This window comes from Heterodontus francisci, chromosome 15, assembly GCF_036365525.1.
Source record: "Heterodontus francisci isolate sHetFra1 chromosome 15, sHetFra1.hap1, whole genome shotgun sequence".
Lineage (NCBI taxonomy): Eukaryota > Metazoa > Chordata > Chondrichthyes > Heterodontiformes > Heterodontidae > Heterodontus > Heterodontus francisci.
The window spans coordinates 14,699,398-14,723,739 of NC_090385.1; the positions used below are offsets into that span (position 1 = coordinate 14,699,398).

Here is a 24,342-nt window from a genome sequence, read left to right on the forward strand (position 1 = left end):
ACCAGAGCAATGTAAACAGTGGTGTTCCCCAGGTGTTGGGATTAAGACCACTGCTCTTTTTAATACATATGATTGATCTTGGGTATACTGGGTATAATTTCAAAGTTTTCAAATGATATGGAACTTGGAAATATAGTAAACAACATGGAGGATAGTAACATACGAATAAACAAATTAGGAGCAGCAGTAGGCTGATCTGAGTGTAACCTTGATTCCAGATTCCCGCCTACCCCTGATAACCTTTCGTCTCCTTGCTTATCAAGAATCTATCTACCTCTGCCTTAAAAATATTTAAAGAATCTGCTTCCACTGCCTTTTGAGGAAGAGAATTCCAAAGACCCACGATCCACCGAGAGGAAAATATTTCTCCACATCTCCGTCTTAAATAGGCGACCCCTTATTTTTAAATAGTGACCCCTAGTTCTAGATTCTCCCACAAGGGGAAACATTGTTTCCACATCCACCCTGTCAAGACCCCTCAGATTCTTTTTTGTATCAATCAAGTCGCCTCTTACTCTTTTAAGCTCCAGCGGATACAAGCCTAGCTTGTTCAACCTTTCCTCATAAGACAACCTGCCCACTCCAGGTATTAATCTAATAAACTTTCTCTGAACTGCTTCCAATGCTGTTACATCCTTCCTTAAATAAGGAAAGCAACACTGTACACAGTACTCCAGATGTGGTCTCACCAATGTCTTGTATAACAGAAGCATAACCTCCCTGCTTCAGTATTCAATTCTCCTCACAATAAACGATTACATTCTATTAGCTTTCCTAATTACATGCTGTGCCTGCATATTAACCTTTTGTGATTCATGCACTAGGACACCCAGATCCCTTTGCATCTCAGAGCTCTGCAATCTCTCATTTAGATAATATGCTTCTTTTTTTATTCTTCCTGCTAAAATGGACAGTTTCACATTTTTCCACATTATGCTCCATTTGCCAGATCTGAAACCACTCATTTAATCTATCTATATCGCTTTGTAGCCTCCTTATGTCCTCTTCACAACTTATTTTCCTACCTTTGTGTCATCAGCAAATTTAGCAACCATACCTGCGGTTCCTTCATCTAAGTCATTTATATAAATTGTAAAAGGTTGAGGTCTCAGCACTGATCCCTGTGGCACACCACTCGTTACATCTTGCCAACCAGAAAATGACTCATTTATGCCTACACTCTGTTTCCTGTTAGCTAGCCAATCTTCTATCATGCCAATATGTCACCCCTACACCATGGACCTTTATTTTCCGCAATAACATTGATATGGTACCTTATCAAATGCCTTCTGGAAATCTAAGTATAGTATATCCACTGGTTCCCCTTTATCCACAGCACAGGTTACTTCTTCAAAGAATTGCAATAAATTGGTGAAACATGATTTTCCTTTCACAAAACCATGTTGACTCTGCCTGAATCCCTTAAATTTTTCTAAATGCCCTGCTATAACACCTTTAATAATAGCTTCTAACATTTTCCATATGACGGATGTTAAGCTAACTGGCCTGTAGTTTCCTGCTTTCTGTCTCCCTCCCTTTTTAAATAAAGGAGTTATAGTTACTATTTTCCAATCTAATGGAACCTTCTCTGAATCTAGGGAATTTTATAAAATTATCATCAACTATCTCACTAGCCACTTCTTTCAAGACCCTAGGATAAAGTCCATTAGGACCCAGGGACTTGTCAATCCGCAGCTCCAACAATTTGTTCAGTACCACTTCCCTAGTGATTGTAATTTTCTTGAGTTCCCCCCTCCCTTCCATTTCCTGGTTTACAGCTATTTCTGGAATAACAGACTTCAGGAGGACAATAGACAGACTAGTGAAATGTGCGGACACATGTCAGGTGAAACTTAATGCAGAGAAGCATGAAGTAATATATTTTTGTAGGAAGAATTAACCGAGGCAGAATAAACAAAATTGTACAATTATTAAGTGGGTGCAGGAGCAGAGAGACCAGGGGGATATATGTACACAAATCCTTGAAGGTTGCAGGACAAGTTGCGAAGGCTGTTAAAAGAGCACATGGAAACCTTGATTTTATTAATAGAGACAAAGGGCAGGATTTTCAGTCAGCCAGGGGGTCAGGTTTGGAGCTGGGCAGGCCTGCAATCTCACACCGCTGGCTGTCATGTTGGTTCAGCACCACAATCCTGACCCTGAAGCATTTTTAGAGAGGCCAGGTCGGGGTCAGAATGGCTAACCGTCTGCAAGTTATGGGTAGTCAATTGAGGGCAATTAAAGGGCTTGGTACAGCAAGCTAAAATGTGGCCTGTGCATCAAGGCAGCCTCGCAGCGGAAAAAGGAAATGAGGGCCATGATTAATCCTGTGACAGACCTCCCACCACCACCACCCCCCCCCACCCCCCATCTATTATGGCCGCTGGGCCACAGGTGCAGTCGCTGGCCATCGCGTGGAGCGATTGCCCCTCCACGATCAGGGCCAGGTAGCTGTGGCCGTTTTAAAATTTAAAAAATGTACCTTTTCTTCAGAGGGCGCCTGCATGTTGAGACACCCTCTCTCTCTCTATCACAAATTGGTAGCTCCCACCTTGGCCAGTGGGGCTGCCAATGTGCCAGTGCTGGAGGGCTTCCCTTAATTGGATGGCGAGCCCGATCCCTGGCCATTAATTGGATGACACCTGATAATTGAGTTGGGTGCGTCGGGAATACACCATGCAGGCTTGGGACGCAGAACTGGTCCCATTTCCTGACCCTAAAATGGAAATCCCGCTCATAGAGTATAAAAGCAAGGAAGCTTTGCTAAACCTTTATAAACCACTGGTTAGGCATCAGCTGGAATATTGTGTTCTGAAGGGTGTCAAGGCATTAGTGAGGGTTCAGAAGAGATTTACTAGAATGTTACCAAGAGTGAGGGACTTCAGTTGTGTGGAGTAGCTGAGGATTGCTGTCCTTAGAGCAGAGAAGGTTAAAAGGAAATTTGATAGAGGTATTCAAAGTATGAATGACTTTGAGATAGCAAATAATAGAAATTGTTTCCAGTGGCTGTAAGGTTGATAACCAGACAACGCAGATTAAAGGTGATTGGCAAAAGAGGCAGAGGGGACTTGAAGAAACTTTTTTTGTACAAAGAGTTGTTATGATTTGGAATGCAGTGCCTGTAAAGATGGTGGAAGCAGAGTCAATAGTAACTAAACTAATTACATAACCTCCTGAAGCTCTCTCCTCTCATGCACATCTTTCTGCTTCATTGGACTGGGTTTGCATTAGAACACCAACATCTGAATCTGAACTACAAATTTGCTCAAATGTTGCTCTCTATTATCCGTCTCTTCTGAGGTGTTCAGTGTTGACCCATCCAGGAATTCGGAAGGGGCATGTATAACTGCCATATGTAAATGCAAAGAAAGGAAAAATCGTAGGGTCAATATATGAATATTTGCACAGAAATTCTGAGTTTTAGCTGTGTTTTTAAATTTGGCTGCTTATGGTATGTTAAATATTGCATTATACTACAGCCTTGAAATCTAAAAATGCGATTGCTCAGCAATAGTCTCATTTGAGATGGTGTTCAGCATAAGTGATTCAAAATTATTCTCAGTGCATAGACTATGTGTCTGAAAGTTATTGTACACTTTTTCATATTTCCAATCATCATCGTTTCTTAGTAGCTAATGGAGGTTATGTAATGATACATTGGGCTGAATCTTAACTCCCAAAATCGGGGGGTGGGGGGTTGGGAGTTGGGTGAGATGTTAAAGCTTTAAAAAATCTCCAACACAACCCCAAACAGTTTCCAACTTGCCCACTTCTGGGTTTAATGAAGGTGGGACAAGAAACAGGCAGGCAAGCTGCTCCCAGGAGGGGGGTTGCCCAATTTAAATATTTTAATGAAGTTGACAGCCTCTGACTTAATCTGCTTTGCAGGTTTAACCATGGCCAGCCAGATTTCCCAGGCTTTGGGAAACCCGGCAGCTGAAGGGAGGTGAGGACAGCTTCAGGGGGAAGTTAAATGTCTTCACAGCACAGCTTGTGGAACAGGAAGAGCAGGAGTGCTTCCGCCAGGATACATAAGCTCCACTCTCACCCTCACCCTCCCACAGCTCCAGGCTCCCTCCCTTTGGCTGAGGCCTCCTCCAGAGTGCTCCCTGCCTGACTGGAAGCCAAGTCTGTCATTGAGGCTGATTTCTGGGCGGGGAACCTAACAAAGCAAACCCACGCACCCTGTGGAGTCAAAATCCTATAGCATATGTAGAAACCCAAACTTCTGGGTTTCCAAACAAAAATATCTGCCTACACCACCACCAAACCCCCAACCCCCCCAAACCCTCCCACCACCCCCCCACCACCGTCTAAGCAGCCTTGTCAAGATTCAGCCCATTGTCTCTTGATTGATATCACGAAATGATTAATGCTCAAAATATGCCTTTAATAATTCAAGAATCAGTCGCATATGCAATTTTATTACATATTTCCTCTGTAAATCATAGTATTATCATATAATACAGCACAGAAGGAGGCCATTTGGTCTATCATGCCTGTGCTGGCTGTTTTGAAAAGGAAAAAGTTGCAGGGCTATGGGGAAAGGGCAGGGAAGTGGGACTAATTGGATAGCATTCAATTCACTTTTGAAGGTTACTGTTGAATCTGTTTCCACCACCTTTTCAGGCAGTGCATTCCAGATCATTACATCTCGCTGTATAAAATTTCACCTCGTACCTGATTCTTTTGCCAATTACCTTAAATTTGTGTCCTTCAGTTACTGGTCCTTCTGCCACTGGAAATAGTTTCTCATTATTTTCTTTCTCAAAACCCTTCGTAATTTTGAACATCTCGAATAAATCTCCTCTTAACCTTCCCTGGTCTAAGGAGAACAATCCCAGGTTCTCTAGTCTTTCTACGTAACTAAAGTTTCGCATTCCTGGTGCCATTCTTCTGAATCTCTCTCTGCTCCCTCTCCAAGGCCTTGACTTTCTTTCTATTTGATTCAGAGTGTGAATTCATACCACGGCCGGAATTTCACGCCAACCCAGCGAGCCAGATGGTGGCGGGGGGTGGCATAAAATTGAGCGGGAGGCTCAGGAGGCCTTACCAACCCGCTCCCGCCTCCTCCCCACTTTACTTTGTGGGGGGGTGGGGGTCAAGAAATGGGATGCCTACCCCAGTCCAATCAAGGCCCTTAAGTGACCAATTAATGGTCACTTAAAGGCCCTCGCCCACCTTCACAGGGATTATACCCATGGCAAGCGGGCGGCCGGGAGACGGTAAAGACCACCCAGTGAAAGCTGGTGGCCTCTCAGCGCCCCGGGGCTGGGCCCTGACAAACGGGCACAGGGTGCCCGATTGAGGGCTGCCCCTGCTTCCCCAACCACCCCCAGGACCCGAGACGTCCCCGCCCCCCTCCCACCACATGACCGGAGACACCCCCCCGCTTCACCCCCCCACACGACCCGAGACACCCCCCCCACCTTCCCCCTCCCCACACGACCACCCTTGCCTCCAATCACCATTCACTCCGGTGAGACAACCCTAACTTACCTGTCTTGGCTCCATGTCCTTGGCTGGGCTGCAGTCCCAGCAGTGACCACTGCTCCCGGTGGCACTGCTAGGACTAAGAGCTGTCGGCCCGATGATTGGCCGACAGCTCAATGAGTTAGGACCTCCTCCCTCAAGAGGGTGGACGTCCTGCCTTGGAACAATTAAAGCCCGGGGACCCGTAAAATGCAGGACGGATCCCGGGGCCGGACGGAAGCGGGTTTGCTACCAACTTTTGTGTCAGTGGCCAGCTCCTGTCCGCCCGACGTAAAATCCAGCCCCTCATATCTGTGCAGTCACTAACTGTTCCCTGCTCAGCATTCTCAAACTGTGATATAAATGCAGGTAGTCATTATCATGGGCAGAAGATGATAAAAAATGATGGATCAATGGTAAAGAGTAGGTTGTTAAATAAAATGTTCATCCATGTTTTTATTTTATATTTTGTTAAAATACAAGATGGGTGAACAAGGACCCTCTTAATTGATAAAATGATTGTAAAAATGATGTATTTTGCCATATAGTTTACAATATTTACTGTTATTCTATAAGGTTTCTTAGAGTGTTCCATACATTGTTTAATAGATGTATGCTTGCATTCTTGCAGTTATTGTATTTTAAGTGCACAGAAACTGCCCACATTCACCAAAGTGAAAATGTGGTCTTATCAAAGTTTACAAATCCATAATAACGAACATCTTAACCTCAATCACACAGCCTTCTGATTCAGTCACCTGTTGAGTACAGCTGATGGACAAAAAAAAATCTAGTGACTAATACATTTTCCTTTTAATTTTTATTCCTTCATTGCAGTTGACGTTTGCATTGACTGGTCTGTGGATCTCAAGAAATACATGGTGTTGACAGGCGAGCCTGTGCGTGTAAAATGTGCACTGTTCTATGGATACATCAGGACTAACTACAGCATGGCACAGAATTCAGGACTCAGCCTAATGTGGTATAAAAATAATGGACAAGGAGACTCGGAAGAGCCAATTATATTTGCTGGACGCAGAATAAGCAAAGAGGAGGATTCAATTTGGTTCCATTCAGCAGAGTTACAAGACAATGGATTCTACACTTGTGTACTAAGGTGAGGGGAAATTTATATTTCAACACATAAGAAAGCTGCATTGGGCTGGATTTTATAGATCAGCGGCGAGCTTCAAAGATGGTGGTCCACCCGTGCGGATTGCTCGTCATGGAGCCGCCACGCTCATTTAAATGACCAGGCGGACCGCCCCCACGAAGGATGTGAAGGGGGCGGGCAGTCCATCCCCAGCAATGGCATCAGACGCCACTGCACAGGCGCCAATGCCATTTTAAAGGTCTTCGAGCCCTACATTGCTATTTAGTTTCTTAAAGGGAAATGTGCTGTAACAAATAAAATTTACTGATCTAGACCCTCTCCCACCCCCCCACCCACCCCCAACAACCATACATTTAGTTCCTTGCCCTCTCCACTGCCCCCCAAAAACACTTACCTTGTGCACCTGACCTTCCCACCCAAAGTTCACAAACTTTAATCTTTAACCCTTCACCATCCCCTACACCAATTGGAAGAGTTTGTTCCCGCCTCCCGCACTGAAATGCTTACCTGCTCCCCCCTCCCCACCAGTGTTACACCTCGGATCACCGTTAGGTGATCCGAAGGCGCGTGAGTGCCAGTCACCAGCAACAATATCGGAGTGGAACAGAAGACGGGAGTGGGTAAGTCATTAATTCCTTCACTTGCATTTTTTTCAATATGAAAATTTGGCTCCCGCCGCCAAGCGGTGGGGGCCCTGCCACGAGGCATCGTTGCCACCGACAATATGGGGCCGGGTCTGCCCGGCATCGGGAAGCATGGCGGGTCTCACCTGATGTTATTTTCCGCCCACCCCCTGCCATAACCCTTGACGTTGGGGGGGCTGTAAAATCCAGCCCACTCTATTGCACTTTCAACAAGCTATCTATTGACACAAAAAAATGATTCTAGCATAAAAGTAGAGAATAAGTTAAAAATATTTGGAAGTTTTAACTGAACACTGCTTGAGCTGATGTAAAATACCTTGATGTTAATGTTAAGTTGCAGTGTCCTGTAAAATCATGCAGATACGATATAATTAAAAGGAAAATACAGAGAGAAAACCTTGTTCCAGAGGTATCATTGTATTAGTCATGCTTCAAAGAGATACAGTCGGGCAATGGGAAAAGATTTTATTTGTGTATCTCCTGTGGCACTGTTCATAAGTAGTCCAATGTACTGACCCCTGCCTGCTTCTGGGTGGTCAAAGTCATGTTGCCCTCCTGATGGGTCTTAGGCTTCTACTGACCTCGAGCTTCTTAATACAGTCCTGAGTGTACCTGACTTCCCGGAAAGTTGGGCACTTTTCCACACTGAAAGGACATGGTCCCATGTTTTGCAGATGCAAATAGTTTAGATCTAGCATTTTTCTCAGCCTTTAGTCTGTTGAAAGCTCAACATTTATTCGAATTCATTGTGCAATCTGTAGCAGTTTATTCAGTTAAATATTTTGACCAGAGAATCATGTTTTGTGCCAATTCTGCAAATATTGCTGTAGTTATTGACCATTAGTAATGAGTAGATGCAGTGACCATGGTTGGTGGCTACTGCAGTTAATATGTCCTGGATATTTCAATCAATTGCTGTCATGAGTTTCTTTGTGTTATCTTAAGCAACACAATGAGGTATGTGGTTTCCAGTTCCTTGAAGATCTCTAGAAGATTTATTAACAACTAAACTAGTACATACTGTATAGAGCAAACTATATACAGAACCTTTGTCCAGGGTGTTACAGTGCAGAGTGACTATGGCTTCTAGTCACATGGCTGAATCCTGGTACTTAGCTCATTAGCAAACTGAGTTATTAAAGGGATATCACTCTTAAAGTGATCATACAACAATCTCCATTTCTACTTACTTGTCAAATAGTTTACTTCTGGCTTGCTCTGCATGTCACTCTCTGTATATCTCTATCTCAGTTTCTCTCTGTATTTTTCTTAACAAGTGGTTACTAAAGTAGCCAGAGACTTGTAGTTTTCATACTCTAAGCCTAACTGAATCCATTTCTAGGATTGTCAGTGTTGTGTCTTGTGAACCCATCAGTTTCACAATGGGACTCTGGTAACAATTGGGATTGGGTTCCTTGTTTCTCTGTTCAGGGAATGTAAGCCCATGCTAAGCTGGGTGTCAACCTCAGGACTAAAGAGCTGGGCTTTGCAATAAGGAAATGCAGTTTCCAGCCTATTGGGTAATCAATGCACATAAATGTGTTTTAGAAGGTTGGGTGTGTTTCTCGTGTCAAGGTTTAGTTGCATGTATAAGGGTTCCAAAAAAATAACAAAAAAGGAAAAGCATGTACCTTTTGAGAATCCTGAGGTATAAGGGGCCAATTATTGGAATGTTTGGAAGAAAGGTAAGTTTTGGTAATTATTGTCTGAATTATTGACCATTTTACATGCTCATTATGTTTTCTTTTAATTAGAGGTCTATATTACAGTAGATGGGAAACCAAAATGTCCGCTGAGAGGACTTTGAAAATCTTTTTCAAACATTTGATTGGTTGTGTTTTAATGAATGGTGTCTATTTTTTAAAGAATTGGTGGCTTTTTAGTGAGATATTGTTTTTGATTGACTGTTTAATCTATTTCACACTCTATGGGTATGTTATATACTTTTCTATGTCTTAAGGGCATGTTCCCATCTCTTGCAAATGTAGACATTTTCAATTGTTTTTATTTGCTGAAAATTTGAAAAGTTATTTGAATAAATGGTGCAATCTGCAGCAGGTTATTCAGTTATATATTTTGATAGTTTCATATTTTGTGTCAATCCCACAAATGTTGCTGTAGTTGTAGTAATTACTGGATGCAATGGCCACAGGAGGAGGTTAATATGGATAAGATGTCCTGGGTATTCATTAGGCAACAAAATGTTATTCTGAGGGCCAGTGGTAATGAATTGTAAAGGGAGCTGTGAAAACTTTGGGACCTCACCACATCCATAGCATTTTCTTTTCACCTTTTACTCTTTTAAGTCAGACATCACATTTCATGTTGTGATGTAAATAGAAGCTGTGAATTTAACACGATGATCCATGATATAATCCATGTCTGGAGAATGAATTCCATGCCATACATATGGAGTTATTTTTAATGTTAACTTTTCTTATGACTCAAGTTTGAATCTCATTAAATGTTTTGTGGAATGCACGTGACTAAAAATGCAGTTGTTCCAATTAGGTGAGGAGGGGTCAAAGGACTCCCCTCTTTTCTGTCTCCTTTTTTGACCACAACAGATTTATTGCCTTTTTTAAGTGGATGTACTTTCCAGTTCAGTGAGTGTTGAACTGTTTACGCATTGCGACCACAAAAAGTGCCAATCACACAAGTTTTCTCAAGTTGAATAGTGACTTTATTGTATTTAAACCTATCTAAGTAAAAATAATAAAATATGCTCCAACTTTTTCTCTCACACCACACAAACACACACAAATAGGGTAAAGAGGGGGGAAGGATAGTTTAGTCAAATTAGAGTCCAGATAAATAAAGGGGGTATACAGTCTGTGGAGGTTGGTGACTTGGCTGGCTTCAGGCTGAATTCGGTGGTCCTGAGGCTTCCGGTTTGAATAGGTGGATGCTGATTCAGTGGATCTCTGGGAGACAGCAATGTGACTGCATTCCTTTGAGAGAGATCTATGTCTGTTCTTTCCGGTCAGTTCTCTAAACACAATAGCTCCCTGTCAAGCTTAAGTCATCAAGAAAAGTTCAGTTAAACTCCTGAACACTGCAGTCTGCAGCAGGGAATATGCCTCGGTGCTCACAGTTAGCAGGCAGAGTTTGAAGTTTGCAAGCTTTGAGAGTAGATCGTCTCCACCAGTTTAATATTCAGGTTTCCAGCTGGTGGATGAAAAAATCATCCTTTGACCTAGCATGTTTCCGTGACACAGTTAAGACTATATAGTGCAATTTTATAGAAGCAAAATACTGCGGATGCTGGAAATCTGAAATAAAAACAAGAAGGGTCTGAAGAAGGGTCACTGACCTGAAACGTTAACTCTGCTTCTCTCTCCACAGATGCTGCCAGACCTGCTGAGTATTTCCAGCATTTCTTGTTTTTATTTTAGTGCAATTTTATATTTGTTGTAACAAAACTTTGTCATAGCACTGAATATCAGTATGGATATAATAATGATAACACTGGCAGCGTGACTCAATTTTTCTCGATCACTATTACTTCTGAGTATCACTCCAGGCACTGCTTCACAAACCACTGACCACCTCCAGGTGCTTACCCATTGTCTCTCGAGACAAGAAGGCCAAAGAAGAAGAAGAAGAATTACTTCTGAAGTATGAGTTTTAAGTGTACGTTCAACACTGACAAGTTGAGTTCATCCAAAACTCTGTTGCCCATGTCCTAACTTGCAACAACCCCATGTTTGCTGACCTACATTGACTTCCGGTCCAGCAATGCCTTAATTTTAAAATTCTCACCCTTGATTTGTAAATCACTCCATGGACTCGGCCCTCCCTATCTCTGTAAGCACCTCCAGTCTTACAACCCTCCGAGATCACTGTGTTTCTCCAACTCAGGCCTCTCGTGCATTCCCAATTTTAATTGTCATGCTATTGGTGGCTGTGCCTTCAGTTATCTAAGCCCTGAGCTCTGAAATGCCCTCCCTAAACCTCTCTAACTCTGTCCCCTCCTTAAGATGTTCAAGCCTACCTCTTTGACTAAGCCTGCTCCTAATAACTTCTTATGTGCTTCAGTATCAAATTTTGTTTGATAACACTCCTATGAAGTGGCTTGGAATGTTTTACTACACAAAGACATAATACAAATACAAATTGTTGTCACTAATACAAAGGAGTTATCTTAATGTTCATACAATTGTATAAGTTATGATTTTCCCTTTTTCCATTCCACAATATAAATTAGCGATAGACTTGAACTACCTGAACCATCTCCCTTCAAAAACAATGGATGATGGGCACATGAGCAGGACAAACACAAATAAAAATGTAGCTTTCTTTCGGAAGGAGTGAGAAAATCTAACTGATATGTCGTATTTTAAGTGACTATTTTCCCCTGCTTTGCTTCTTCATATTCATTTATCTCAACAAGTATCCTCCAGCAACTTGAGAACAGAGAAGCACATCACCGTCTCCATTATGACTTTCAGTAACATTGGTATCTGTGCTTTGATCAGTAGAAGATGTTTTTTGTTGGGAGAAGGGGAACTGAACCACATGTTTCTGATGAAACACCCAGCCACTGCAGTGGCTGTCAATTCCAACACTTGCGTTCTGTACTCCACAGCTTTACTAATGCACAGTTTGAACCTGTGGCCACAGTAATGTGCAGAATCTCCTTAAGTGCCCTTTTGGCAAAATATGAAGCAGTGTCTTGATATTAGCAAAAATCTCAAACTGGAATCAAAATCTGTAGCAGTGGACAAATGATTATAAGTAAAGTGCATGAAATGGTATGTTTTACAATTTGTATAATATTAGAATAGATACTTCTAACTACTTTGCATTATATTTAAAAATAATTTTGATAAACACGAGTACATTTCCCATATTGTACATAGTTAGTCTGGAACATGGAACATGGTTTCATTGCACCAATCTAAATGTGGAGAGAGAAACAAGAGTTAATGTTGCAGGTCAATGACTTTTCATTCCTTCTGATGAAAGGTCATCAACCTGAAGCATTAACTCTGTTTCTGTATTTGCAGATGCTGTTCGACCTGCTGAGAATTTCTAGCATTTTCAGTTTTTATTTCAGATTTCCAGCATTCATAATATTTTGCTTCTGTACCAATCTAAGTGTGACTGCCCATCACTAAGACAGCAAAGCAACTAAAGCAACATATCACATAACAACACACATGACTGATACTGAAAGATACAGGACCTCACAGCTAGTATTTACCTACCAGCTTTACAGAATTTTTGATCACACTTTTCTGTGAACATTTAGCAATGTCAAAATTTCCCTGTTGAAAATTGCTATGTCAACTGTCACAATGCACAGCAGGTTCTGGCCACGAGATGGCTCCATGAAGCGTGGTTCTTCAATTTCTCTCAATCCATTGTCATTCTGTATACTGTTTAAAAAAGCTTACCTCCCTCAACCGTCTGTGGCAATAGCGTGGCTATCTTACTAGTTATTTACATAATTGTAAAGAATATTTTTCTCTCCCTTACTTTTCATCGTTTTCTTACTGAAACAGTTTTTGGTCTAGCGTCATGCTAGGAAGATCTAATCACCATCAAGTCTCCCAAGCTCAGGATCTTGAATGGGAAGTCATCCACCATGGCCATGGCCAGAGAGATTGGGCTGTATTTTTAGACCCCGCCAGGGGGAGCAACGGAGACAGGTGGCACCGAATTTCATGCCACTGGCTGGCTGCTGGCTCCCCAGTTCTATCCTGTCCTTCTGGCTATTTTCCCCGAGGCAGGAGTGTTACCTGTCTTCAAGTAGCAGATAGCAATTGTGCTGCTTAAGGGCCTATCAAGGCCTGTTGTCGGAGGCTGGCTGGGAAAGTGCAGTTCCCTGGAGACGACCTCCTGGCAGCAGACTGTGATGGGGAGAGGGGGGTGCAGCACTCCAGGCAGGCTTAGAGCCCCTCTCTGCCTGCCTGGCTTCAGCAGCAGCTGCAGGCCGCCCGATGGAGAGGTTGCCTCCCCACAATGGAGGAATGGCTGTAAACGTGTAGGAAGCCACTGTGATTTCACCTTCCATAATGGTTGGCAGCTCTGTGCCATTTATTGCCTCTTGTCAGTGAAGGAGCAATGGCACTCGAGTCACCCTGTATGTGGGGAGAGTGCCAGAGACGGTAGGCGTGTGAAGCTTCTATGTCTTGTGGGCCAATCGCTGCAGCTTGTACAATCTTTATGTGGTCATGCGGTGCCACTCTTAGTGGGAGCTAAGATGGGCAATGTCATGCCATGCCACACAGCTGCTGCATGAAATCACCTGATGTACCACTCAACATCAGTCTCTGCCCTGTCAGGAACCTTCGAAGAATTGAAGGAACCGAATTGCATTACAACCTGAAGATGGGGATGGTTCACCCTATATTCATTGATGCACTTCTTGTGAGGATCCATATGCGCTGCAGGTAAAACCAGCAGTCAGTTGCAGCCCACATAGAGGACCATGGTTGTGGGCAGCAGCACCCAAGGAGAGCTCGACGCTACAGATCACTGCACATCTACAGGTCCTTTTGACATACCTGCAGATGTCGGAGTGCCAGTGTCAGAGGCGACTGCGAATGTCGAGAGAGGCAGTGACACATCTCTGTGCCCTGCTGAGTAATGACCTGCAGCCCAGGGGCTTCAGGGGACATCCTTTGCCTGTGGCCCTCAGAGTGACTGCGGCTCTCAGCTTTTACGCCTCTGCATCATTTCAGGGGCCCACCGAAGACCTTTGTGAGGTCACACAGTCAGCAGTGCACCGCTACATCAGGGAGGTCACCGATGACCTGTTCTGGAGGGCTGTTGACTATAACCGCTTCACGACGGATCCTGAAAGCCAAGTCCAGAGGGCCACCAGTTTTGGCTCCATCGCGGGATTCCCACAGATGCAAGGAGTCATAGGCTGTGCCCATGTGGCCATCAAGGCTCCTGCCAGGCAACCGGCTGAATATATAAACCATAAGGGCTTCCACTTAATCAATGTGCAGCTCGTATGTCATCACCGGAAATGATTCATACAAATCTGAGCCCACTTTCCAGGCAGCTGCCATGACGCCTTCATCCTGCGCCAGTCCCAACTGCCATTGCTGTTCACTGAAATGGCTCAGACAGAGTGCTGGTTTCTTGGCGACAAGGGCTGCTCCTTGCCTACATTGCTCCTGACATCAGTAAGACATCCCACCACTGCTGCAGAAGAGAGATTGAACACCAGCCACAGAGATACAAGAGCCACCATTGAGCAGGCGAACGGCATGCTGAAAATACGATTCCACTGCCTGGATAGATTGGGCGGTGCCCTGCAGTATGAGCCGGAAAGGGTAGCTTGCATCGTTGCTGTCTGCTGTGCTCGGCACAACTAAACACTCCATGGGGGGGAAGCCTTGCAGGATGAGGAGAAACATGAGCAGGACTCATCCTTGGACACTGAGGACTTGCAGCAGGAAAAGCACATGGGAGGACAGAGTGCATCCAGGCACCGCATGCAGGGCGAGCAGCGAGCTAGGGATGGATGGCAGCACCTCATTGATCAAAGGTTCTCCATACCATAAGAACCACCTTGGGCTCTGCACGCCACACAGCATCCACGTTCACCCTTTGTGCAGCAGTCCGCATCTGCAACATATTTGTGTCCACCATTACTGGCAGCAGAGTACTGAGCCATTTTCCATATTACTGCATCTGTGGAGACGCACATGAGTAATGCTGGCATGGCAATGATGTTATTCCATACATTGGCAGTTGTGAAATGCCAATGATGTAATGGGAGGAGTCATGATCGGTATATGCTGGCACACTTGATTGAGTAAAAGCAAGGCACATGTTAGTGAAGACGATTTTGTTTTTGGCCTTCCTACATTGTTGTGTCACCCATGCAGACCCATTTGTGTCACGATGCTTTTTGGAAATGCATGCGGATGCTCCTACACAGAGCCACATCTGTGCTAGCAGCCTGACTGTAGGAAGGCTGCTGATATGATTGTCCTTTGGCTGTGGATGACTTTAGCGCTCGTACCCTAGAGGGCCCCGGCTGGCTGGAGGAGTGCTCGTTCATCCCCTTCCAGCATTGAACCCTTTGACTCCGGATGGCCCCACAGCGACTCACCACCTCTGCCATCACTAGCCAGGTTGCCTTGTTCAGGCGGGAGGGCCTCTTCTTACCGTCGCTGGTGAAAAGGACCCCCAACCTTGCCCACACAGCCTGGAGGAGAGTGAGCAAGGAGGCTTGGCTGAACTATGGGGCCACCCTAGAGCACCCCTCTACCATCCTCGGCTTTTGGTGTGGTCCTTTAAATGCAAAGGTGATTCCACTGTGTAACAGCTCTAACTTCTGGCTGCAAGGTTTATCTTGCACATGTTTGAAAACCAGTGCAGGACTAGTGAGGAAATCTCTGCTGTTGTCATGGGTTTTCAACTATTACACATCATGCCTGTTCACTAACACTTGGCTTCTGCAGCAGCTGATCATATTTATTATTGTAATATTTCTGGTTTGGCAATGCAGCTAGAATATGAACATATTTTCCTGTTTTTTTTTTTACAAAGATCATTTTAATTGCAGTTACATGTATTTTTACCTAACAGTTGGCAAAGAAATGAATACAGATTCCAAATGCATATTAGTCTGCGGCTTTTCACAGTCAGATGATTAGAAGCCTGTAGTATGTAAATATTCTTCAATTATGGTTTTATTTCTGTTGTGTATTTGCGTTTTATGGTACATTTAAGTCTCACATCCTGGAATGTGCAAAATTAAGATTATTTACCCAGGTGCGGCACGTCTACAAGAAGCAATGTCACACTTGAGTGGAAGAAGAGGATCGTAACTTCACTGGACGCTGGGACACAGCAGGATAAGTGGTGGCAGCAAAACAGGAAGTGCTGGGGAAACTCAGCAGGTCAGGCAGCATCTGTGGAGAGAGAAGCAAGTTTACAGACCTGCAAGCTCACTCTGCCTTTCTCTCCACAGATGCTGCCTAACCTGCTGGGTTGCTCCAACACTTTCACTAGGCTATTTCAGAGGGCAGTTTAGAATCAACCACATTGCTGTGGGTCTGGAGTCACATGTAGCCCAGACCAGGTAAGGATGGCAGATTTCCTTCCCTAAAGGACATTAATGAACCTGATGGGTTTTTGTGACAATCGATGATAGTTTCATGGCACTTTTACTGAGACTAGAACTTTAATTTTATGTCCCCCGCTGGAGTGGGCTGGTGGGTGGGGGTGGAAAATTATGTGGGAGGTGACAACCAACCTGCCCTTAAGTATATTACCAGCATCGGCCAGGAACTTCTTCACCTGGTGGCCTCCTTACGGGTCCAGGGATGGTGCCATCCTGATCGGACACCCCATGCCCCACAGGAAGCCCCCCTGCCAGCAGCACAAGCTTCCGCCACTTCCCCAATCTCCTGAATGACCCCCAACCCCCTCACCAGGCCTGAAACCCCACTCACCTTTATGCTGCAGTCCCAGCAGTGGCCACTGCTTCCATTGATTGGCGGCAGCTCTTGGAGGCAGTACTTCCAGCCTCAGAGGGCGGAAGTCCCATCAAGGGCCAATTAAGAGCAGGGGCCACATAAAATTATAGTGTGGCTTGAAGGCCCGGCGAAGGTGGGCTCGCCTCCAACTTTTTGGCTAGTGGGCAGGGCCTTCTCCCCAACCTAAAATTCTGGCCTCACTTTCAATTCCAGATTTTTACAAATTAATTAATTTTTACTTGCCTTTATTAGCCGAGGCATAGAATATAAGAGCAGGGAGGTTATGATGGAGCTGTATAAAATGCTAGTTAGGCCACAGCTGGAGTACTGTATACAGTTCTGGGCGCCACAGTATAAGAAGGATGTGTTTGCACTAGAGAGGGTGCAGAGGCGATTCACCAGGATGTTGCCTGGGCTGAAGCATTTCAGCTATGAAGATAGACTGGGTAGGCTAGGGTTGTTTTCCTTAAAGCAGAGAAGGCTGAGGGAGGACCTGATTGAAATATACAAAATTATGAAGGGCATAGATAGGGTAGATAGGAAGATAATTTTTCCCTTAGCGGAGGGGTTAATAACCAGGGGGCATAGATTTAAGGTAAGGGGCAGGAAGTTTAAAGGGGATTTTAGAATAAAAATTTTCACCCAGAGGGTGGTAGGAATCTGGAGCACACTGCCTGAAGGGGTGGTAGAGGTAGGAACCCTCACAACATTTAAGAAGTATTTAGATGAGCACTTGAAATGCCATAGCATACAAGGCTATGGGCCAAGTGCTGGAAAATGGGATTAGAATAGAAAGGTGCTTGATGGCTGGCACAGACACGATGGGCCGAAGGGCCTCTTTCTATGCTGTATAATTCTATGACTCTAAATTCTACCAGCTGCCATTGTGGGATTTGAATGCTTTTCCGCAGAGCATTAGCCTCCGCCTCTGGATTACTAGTCTAGTGACATTACTGTTGCGTGTTGTTGTATTAGTAGCGTTGCATGGTATTCTCGAGAAAGGCTCAGGTAAATGTTAACTCAGAGCTGTTTATTATTTACATTATACTATGTACAGGTGGCCAACATCCCCAGCATATACACCCTACTGAGCCAGCGGCGCATGAGATGGCTTGGCCATGTGAGCCGCATGGAAGATGGCAGCGTCCCCAAGGACACATTGTACAGCGAGCTCGTAACTGGCATCAGACCCACCAGCCGTCCATGTCTCCACTTTAAAGACGTCTGCAAATGCGACATGAAGTCCTGTGACATTGATCACAAGTCGTGGGAGTCAGTTGCCAGTGATCACCAGAGCTGGCGGGCAGCCATAAAGGTGGGGCTAAAGAGTGGCAAGTCGAGGAGACTTAGCGGTTGGCAGGAAAAAAGTCAGAAGTGCAAGGAGAGAGCCAACTGTGTCACAGCCCTGACAACCAATTTTATCTGCAGGACCTGTGGAACAGTCTGTCACTCTAGAATTGGCCTTTATAGCCACTCCGGGCACTGCTCCACAAACCACTGACCACCTCCAGGCGCTCTCGAGACAAGGAGGCCAAAGAAGACTATATACACACTTCACAAGCCACCTAAACTAGCATTCTCAGTGTTGCTACTCCTTCTTCTCCCACCTATCATGTAACCATTATGTCATCACTCTTACAGTGGGAGAGTTCTCTCTCACTGATTTCTGTATGAATCCTTTACATCCTTATACTACAATTACTATGACACCACCGTCTCCACAGAGATGGTCTTGACACAAAAACTCAAATCTCAGTCTTCAGTTCTTATTTTATTTCAGTTCTTGTTGGAGTAGACGGTGTCGAGTACTTTGTCCAGTATACATAGTGGTGTCTGTAAAATTGTAAAGTGCATCTCAGACAGAGGGGAGAAAGGTTACAGGAGTTAAGGGGCTGGATTTTACCAGCCCCTCCACACCGTGGGTCATGGCGGAGAGGCCTGTAAAATGCTAGCGGGAGCAGCCCGCCACGACACCGACAAGGCCTCACCGCATATTACTGGCGGCGGTGAGGCATCGGTGTGGCCTCCCTGCCACTTGGCGGCCGGGGCCTTCATTTAAATATTAAAATGCATTAAACTAAATGGTAATGAACTTACCTAGACTGGGCAGCCACGCCACGGTGATATTACGGGCGCCGGCCGCAACTCGTGCGCCTTCGAAACTCCATACGGAGTTCCGAGGCGAGACACTGGTGGAGAGGGGGAGGACTAAAATTATTAGGGTGGTGGGGGGGCAGCGGGAAAGACTCTTCCTGTTGGTTGTGGGGATGGTGGGAAGGGGTTGAGGGTCAAAGCTGCTGGGGTGGGGGGGTGGGGTATAGGACAATTTATGTATTGAGTACTCAGTGGGGCAGGGGGGTGGGAGAGAGGGGATTCAGAGTTAAATTAAACGTTTATTGCAATATTTATCAAACCGGCACCATCAAATATTTAACTCTCTCATGAAGGGCTTGAAGCCCTTTAAAAATGGTGCCAGCGCCTATGCAGTGGTGCCGGACGCTGTTGCCGGGGATGCGGCGGCCACCCCCTCTACATCATCAGGGGTGGCCGCTCTGCCCCCTCCATTTAAATGAGCCTCCGCGCGTGATATCGCGGGTGATCTGCGGCGGCTTTGCAGTGCGGCCAGGCCACCCACTTCAAAGTGTGTCGCCGCGATGTGCAGCGTGTGAATACAATTCAGCTCAAGATTCGTGACTATAGTAGCCAGATACAGACAGATAGCATCGTGTCACTTAAATGTACAGTGTCTCGGGAGATTAAATTTAAGTCAGCTAGTTCAGATACAACTGCCAGTTTGCGAAATTAATTTATAGCGGGAGAAAATAATCTTGGAGGAATGTGTAAGAATCCTGGGAAATCCCTACATCGGGTTTTCTTGCTTATTAACAGAAACTAACTTAAATACTATGACTGACTGTATACTTAATCTTATACTCATCTATTTCAATCCTGCTTATGATACGCCCAGTGTAAAAGTGGCTGAGAGGTGATTTGATGGGAAGCTGTGATTTGGGCCTTCATTGACCAAATCGTAAAAAAAGGTAAATTTCAGCAGAAATCTCGCCTGCTGTGTGAGAACTAAAAGATAAACACTTGAGCAGAATCTCGGAGGCCTCCATATAGTTAGAGCCGAGACAAAATAACTGGATGACAAGGCCACCATGATTTCCTTACTTTGGCTCGGCATTAACAATGAAATGGTTACAAAGTGATAACAGTCTGAGAGTAGGAAAAACAGATGACATCAGGAATCGTGAGATGCTGACCTGGCTTAGACAGGCAGAAGATACATGACATCTTTTATAATTGGGCCATTCAAATAATTGCAAGGTAAGGATTGGGTTAAATCGAACAGTCTTACCTGTACTGGATAAAATAGAACCACTGTCACCAATAAGGGTTATCACTTCAAATCATTTCAGAACTTGAGAAGAAGGGATTCAAGGGGTGGCGCAGTGGTTAGCACCGCAGCCTCACAGCTCCAGCGACCCGGGTTCAATTCTGGGTGCTGCCTGTGTGGAGTTTGCAAGTTCTCCCTGTGTCTGCGTGGGTTTCCTCCGGGTGCTCCGGTTTCCTCCCACATGCCAAAGACTTGCAGGTTGATAGGTAAATTGGCGATTATGAATTGCCCCTAGTATAGGTAGGTGGTAGACAAATATAGGGACAGGTGGGGATGTGGTAGGAATATGAAATTAGTGTAGGATTAGTATAAAATGGGTGGTTGATGGTCGGCACAGACTTAGTGGGCCGAAGGGCCTGTTTCAGTGCTGTATCTCTAAACTAAACTAAAAATTGACTCTGATACCCCAAATTCAAACAAATAGATAGTACGCCTCTACAAAGAGAGGTTCGTGGTGTTGATGTCTCAGACCTATTTTGTGTCCCAGCCAAAGATTTTAGTTCCACGTCAAGATTCCAGATACAATTACTACAATGATCATGTGAATATCCAGATAATTATTTTAAAAAGCAATCTGCCCGCAATTTTAGCATTAAAAATATTCTGATATAGGGCTGGATTTTATTCGCTCCTCAGCGGTGCGCTGTGAGAGCGGTGGCCTTCCGACATGGAAGTGCCGCCACACTGCCCTCGCGATATTATGCGCAGGGACTGATTTAAATAGAGGGGGCGGAGCAGCTGCCCCCGATGACGTACAGGGAGCGGTCGCCAAATCCCCGGCAACGGCGTCCGGTGCCACAGCGCGGTCACCGGTGCCATTTTTAAACGGCTTCAAGCCCTTCAGTAACATTTTATCATTTAAAGGTCCGATCTCTGGGAAACAAAAATAAAATTTTATTTCAACTCTTAGTCACGTCTCCCTCTACATCCCGCAATGGGTAATTTGTATATAAATTGCCCTCTCCTCCCCCAGAATAAACTTTAATATCCTGAACTTCCCCCCTGAAATTTGTTCCCTTTGACCCTCAATCCCTTCCCACCATCCCCACAGCCAATAAAAATTATTTTTCCTGCTCCCCCACCCCTCCCACCCTGAAAATGTTATTTGGCCCCCCCTCCCCACCAGGTTCTCGCCTCAGAACTCCGTACAGAGTTCTGAAGGCGTGTGTGCTGTATTCAGCAGCCGTAAAATCTGTGTGGGACGGCTGCCGCCTGCAGGTAAGTTAATTTAAATCTCATTATTGTTCATTGGAATATTTAGATGAAGGCCTGCCACCAGCTGGCGGGGGGTCCGCATCGAGGTCCCCCACCACCGGTAATATGCGGCAGGCCCTTCTCAACGTCAGGGTTGAGGCGGGCCTCTCCCCACTGAATTTTGCAGGCCCCCCCCTGCTGTGACCCACAGCGTTGAGGGGCTGGTAATATTCAGCTCATATTGTTGGGTTGAATGGCCCGTGTCTGTGCTCCTAATTCTATGTAATAATTAAACTGATAAACTAATTTTAATTGCTACATCATGTTCAAGCTAAAAAGGAATATGTTCTCGGCAGACATTTAACATTTCAGAATAGCGTGTCTAAAAGTCAATTAGACAGGACAATTCGAAATTATTGAATGTGATGGTAAATTCATGATTAACAAAGATGTGTGGGCAGAGTCCAGCCATGCATACATCTGATAGAAATTTAAGAAATTTTTTTCAGTAATGTAACTATGCTTTTGGTTGACTGGGTTCATGTTTCTGTCCACCAAATGTTAATTAAATTATTTTATACATCAATAGATGGTAAATGTTAGAATTGTGCTTTTCAACATGCACAGATTGTGTGCTGGCCATGAGCTTGTAAGATGTAATTTGGGTTCCGAACCTGAATGTGTCTTTGAGAGAGAGCTGACTGCGAATACTCAGGAAGACCAAAACAATTCATGATTCATTTAACATTGTCAGAATATACTTTATCCATGATTGAAAATGCTGTCATGTTATGAGTGAAGATTTGTTTTGTGACAATGCATCTCCACACCAAATACAGTGTGTGAGGGACTGTTTTTATAGCAACTGGGATTGTTTCTTTCATACAGCTCAATGAAAAAATGCTTTGTTAGCCTCATAAAGACATCAGTGAATAGCTATTTTAAAGTGAATCACTACTAGAATTTCCCCCTGCTCCATAGACACAGAGCAAAAGTGTGGCAATGGACAAAACAAGAAAACATGTTTCCTCACTGATGCTTTGAATCAGTTCTGACAATGTGGAGTCATATATCACAGATTCCCTTGTTAGCTAAGGTATATAAATTGAAGAGACTGATCAAGCTTGAAATTATTTTCCCCCACAAATGTAAAGACAAGGGAGAGTCTCTCGTCGGTGATGATTATCAGGTAGCCTTCGAAGTGGGAATTTTTGATGACACTCAGAATCTGCCCTTGAGAGCTCTTGCTGGCTTCTGTTACTGCTGAAGCATTCATTTGGATCGAAACAATATTACATTATCTTCAGAATAGCTCAATTAAGCTGAATATATTTGATCAGGTTTTATCATAAAAATACATTGTGATTTTTGTAATGCATATGCATCCAAAAAATAATAATGCACAGATTTCTATTGATGCACAGAGAGGTGAAGGATCCATTTTGGTGCAGGATTTGACAACTTTTTGAGTATAGGCTGTTTAGTTATTACCTCATGCCACTGCTAGCAAAGTAGGGACGAATGTATTACTAATGGTGCAGTGTAGTAATGTGTGCATGCGACATTCCTACCGGCCAGCCTTGAAGGAAGGAGCAGATGCTGATACATTCTAGGGTGCACACAGCATGTTTTACCAGCCTCCTGTTCAGATCGCATCAAGTAGTTGAAGATACAAAATAAGCTCTCTTCGTTCTTAAAAGGCACGGTTTGTGCCAGGTCGTGCCCCAACCTATCACTGATGTGAAGCAAATCCCATTCAAGTTTGCCTCTTGGAGGCAGTCCTCAGTTCAGAATAATAAAGCATGCCCCTAATGGATTTATAGCTAAAGGGCTGTGTATAATAAAAGCACAATACTGCGGATGCTGGAAATCTGAAATAAAAACAAGAAATGCTGGAGCCACTCAGCAGGTCTGGCAGCATCTGTGGAAAGAGAAGCAGAGTTAACGTTTCAGGTCAGTGACCCTTCTTCGGAACTAGCAAATATTAGAAATATCAAAGGTTATAAGCAAGTGAGCTGGGTGTGGGGCAAGAGATAACAAAGGAGAAGGTGTAGATTGGACAAGGCCACATAGCTGACCAAAAGGTCATGGAACAAAGGCAAACAATATGTTAATGGTGTGTTGAAAGACAAAGCATTTGTAGGGTGTTAACGGACTGAAGATTGAACAGCAGAAAAAAAACAGTGGGTAAGCAAACTGAACAAACTAAGATGAAATGAAATAAACACAAAAAAAAATTGTAAAAAAGAAAAATAAAAGTAAAATGGGGGGCCCGTCATGCTCTGAAATTATTGAACTCAATGTTCAGTCCGGCAGGCTGTAGTGTGCCTAATCGGTAGATGAGATGCTGTTCCTCGAGCTTGCGTTGATGTTCACTGGAACACTGCAGCAATCCCAGGACAGAGATGTGAGCATGAGAGTAGGGGGGAGTGTTGAAATGGCAAGCAACCGGAAGCTCAGGGTCCTGCTTGCGGACTGAGCAGAGGTGTTCCGCAAAGTGGTCACCCAGTCTGCGTTTGGTCTCCCCAATGTAGAGGCGACCACATTGTGAGCAGCGAATACAGTATACTACATTGAAAGAAGTACAAGTAAATCGCTGCTTCACCTGAAAGGAGTGTTTGGGGCCTGGGATAGTGAGGAGAGAGGAGGTAAATGGGCAGGTATTACACCTCCTGCAATTGCAGGGGATGGTGCCATGGGACGGGGACGAGGTGGTGGGGGTAATGGAGGAGTGGACAAGGGTGTCACGGAGGGAACGATCCCTTCGGAATGCTGACAGGGGAAGGGAGGGGAAGATGCATTTGGTAGTGGCATCACGCTGGAGGTGGCGGAAATGGCGGAGGATGATCCTTTGGATATGGAGGTTGATGGGGTGGAAAGTGAGGACACGGGGAACCCTGTCATGGATCTGGGAGGGAGTGGAAGGGGTGAGGGTTGAGGTGCGGGAAATGGGCCGGACACGGTTGAGGGCCCTGTCAACCACAGTGGGGGGGAAATCCTCGGTTGAGGAAAAAGGTCATATCAGAAGCACCGTAATGGAAGGTAGCATCATCAGAGCTGAGACGGAGA

At 44.7% G+C, this 24,342-nt stretch overlaps 1 protein-coding gene across 3 annotated transcripts in view; it reads left to right on the top strand.

The window, feature by feature from the left end:
• The window catches only part of il1rapl2 (interleukin 1 receptor accessory protein-like 2), a 1,024,957-nt gene that overhangs the window by 509,755 nt on the left and 490,860 nt on the right, over nucleotides 1-24,342 (top strand). For all 3 annotated transcript variants that reach the window (XR_010976424.1, XM_068047131.1, XM_068047132.1), the window contains one exon: nucleotides 6,310-6,589. Coding sequence is in view for 2 of the 3 variants with exons in the window: in XM_068047131.1 (XP_067903232.1) it covers nucleotides 6,310-6,589 (280 nt within the window). In the remaining variant the exon portion in view is untranslated. The remainder of the gene's footprint in view (nucleotides 1-6,309; nucleotides 6,590-24,342) is intronic.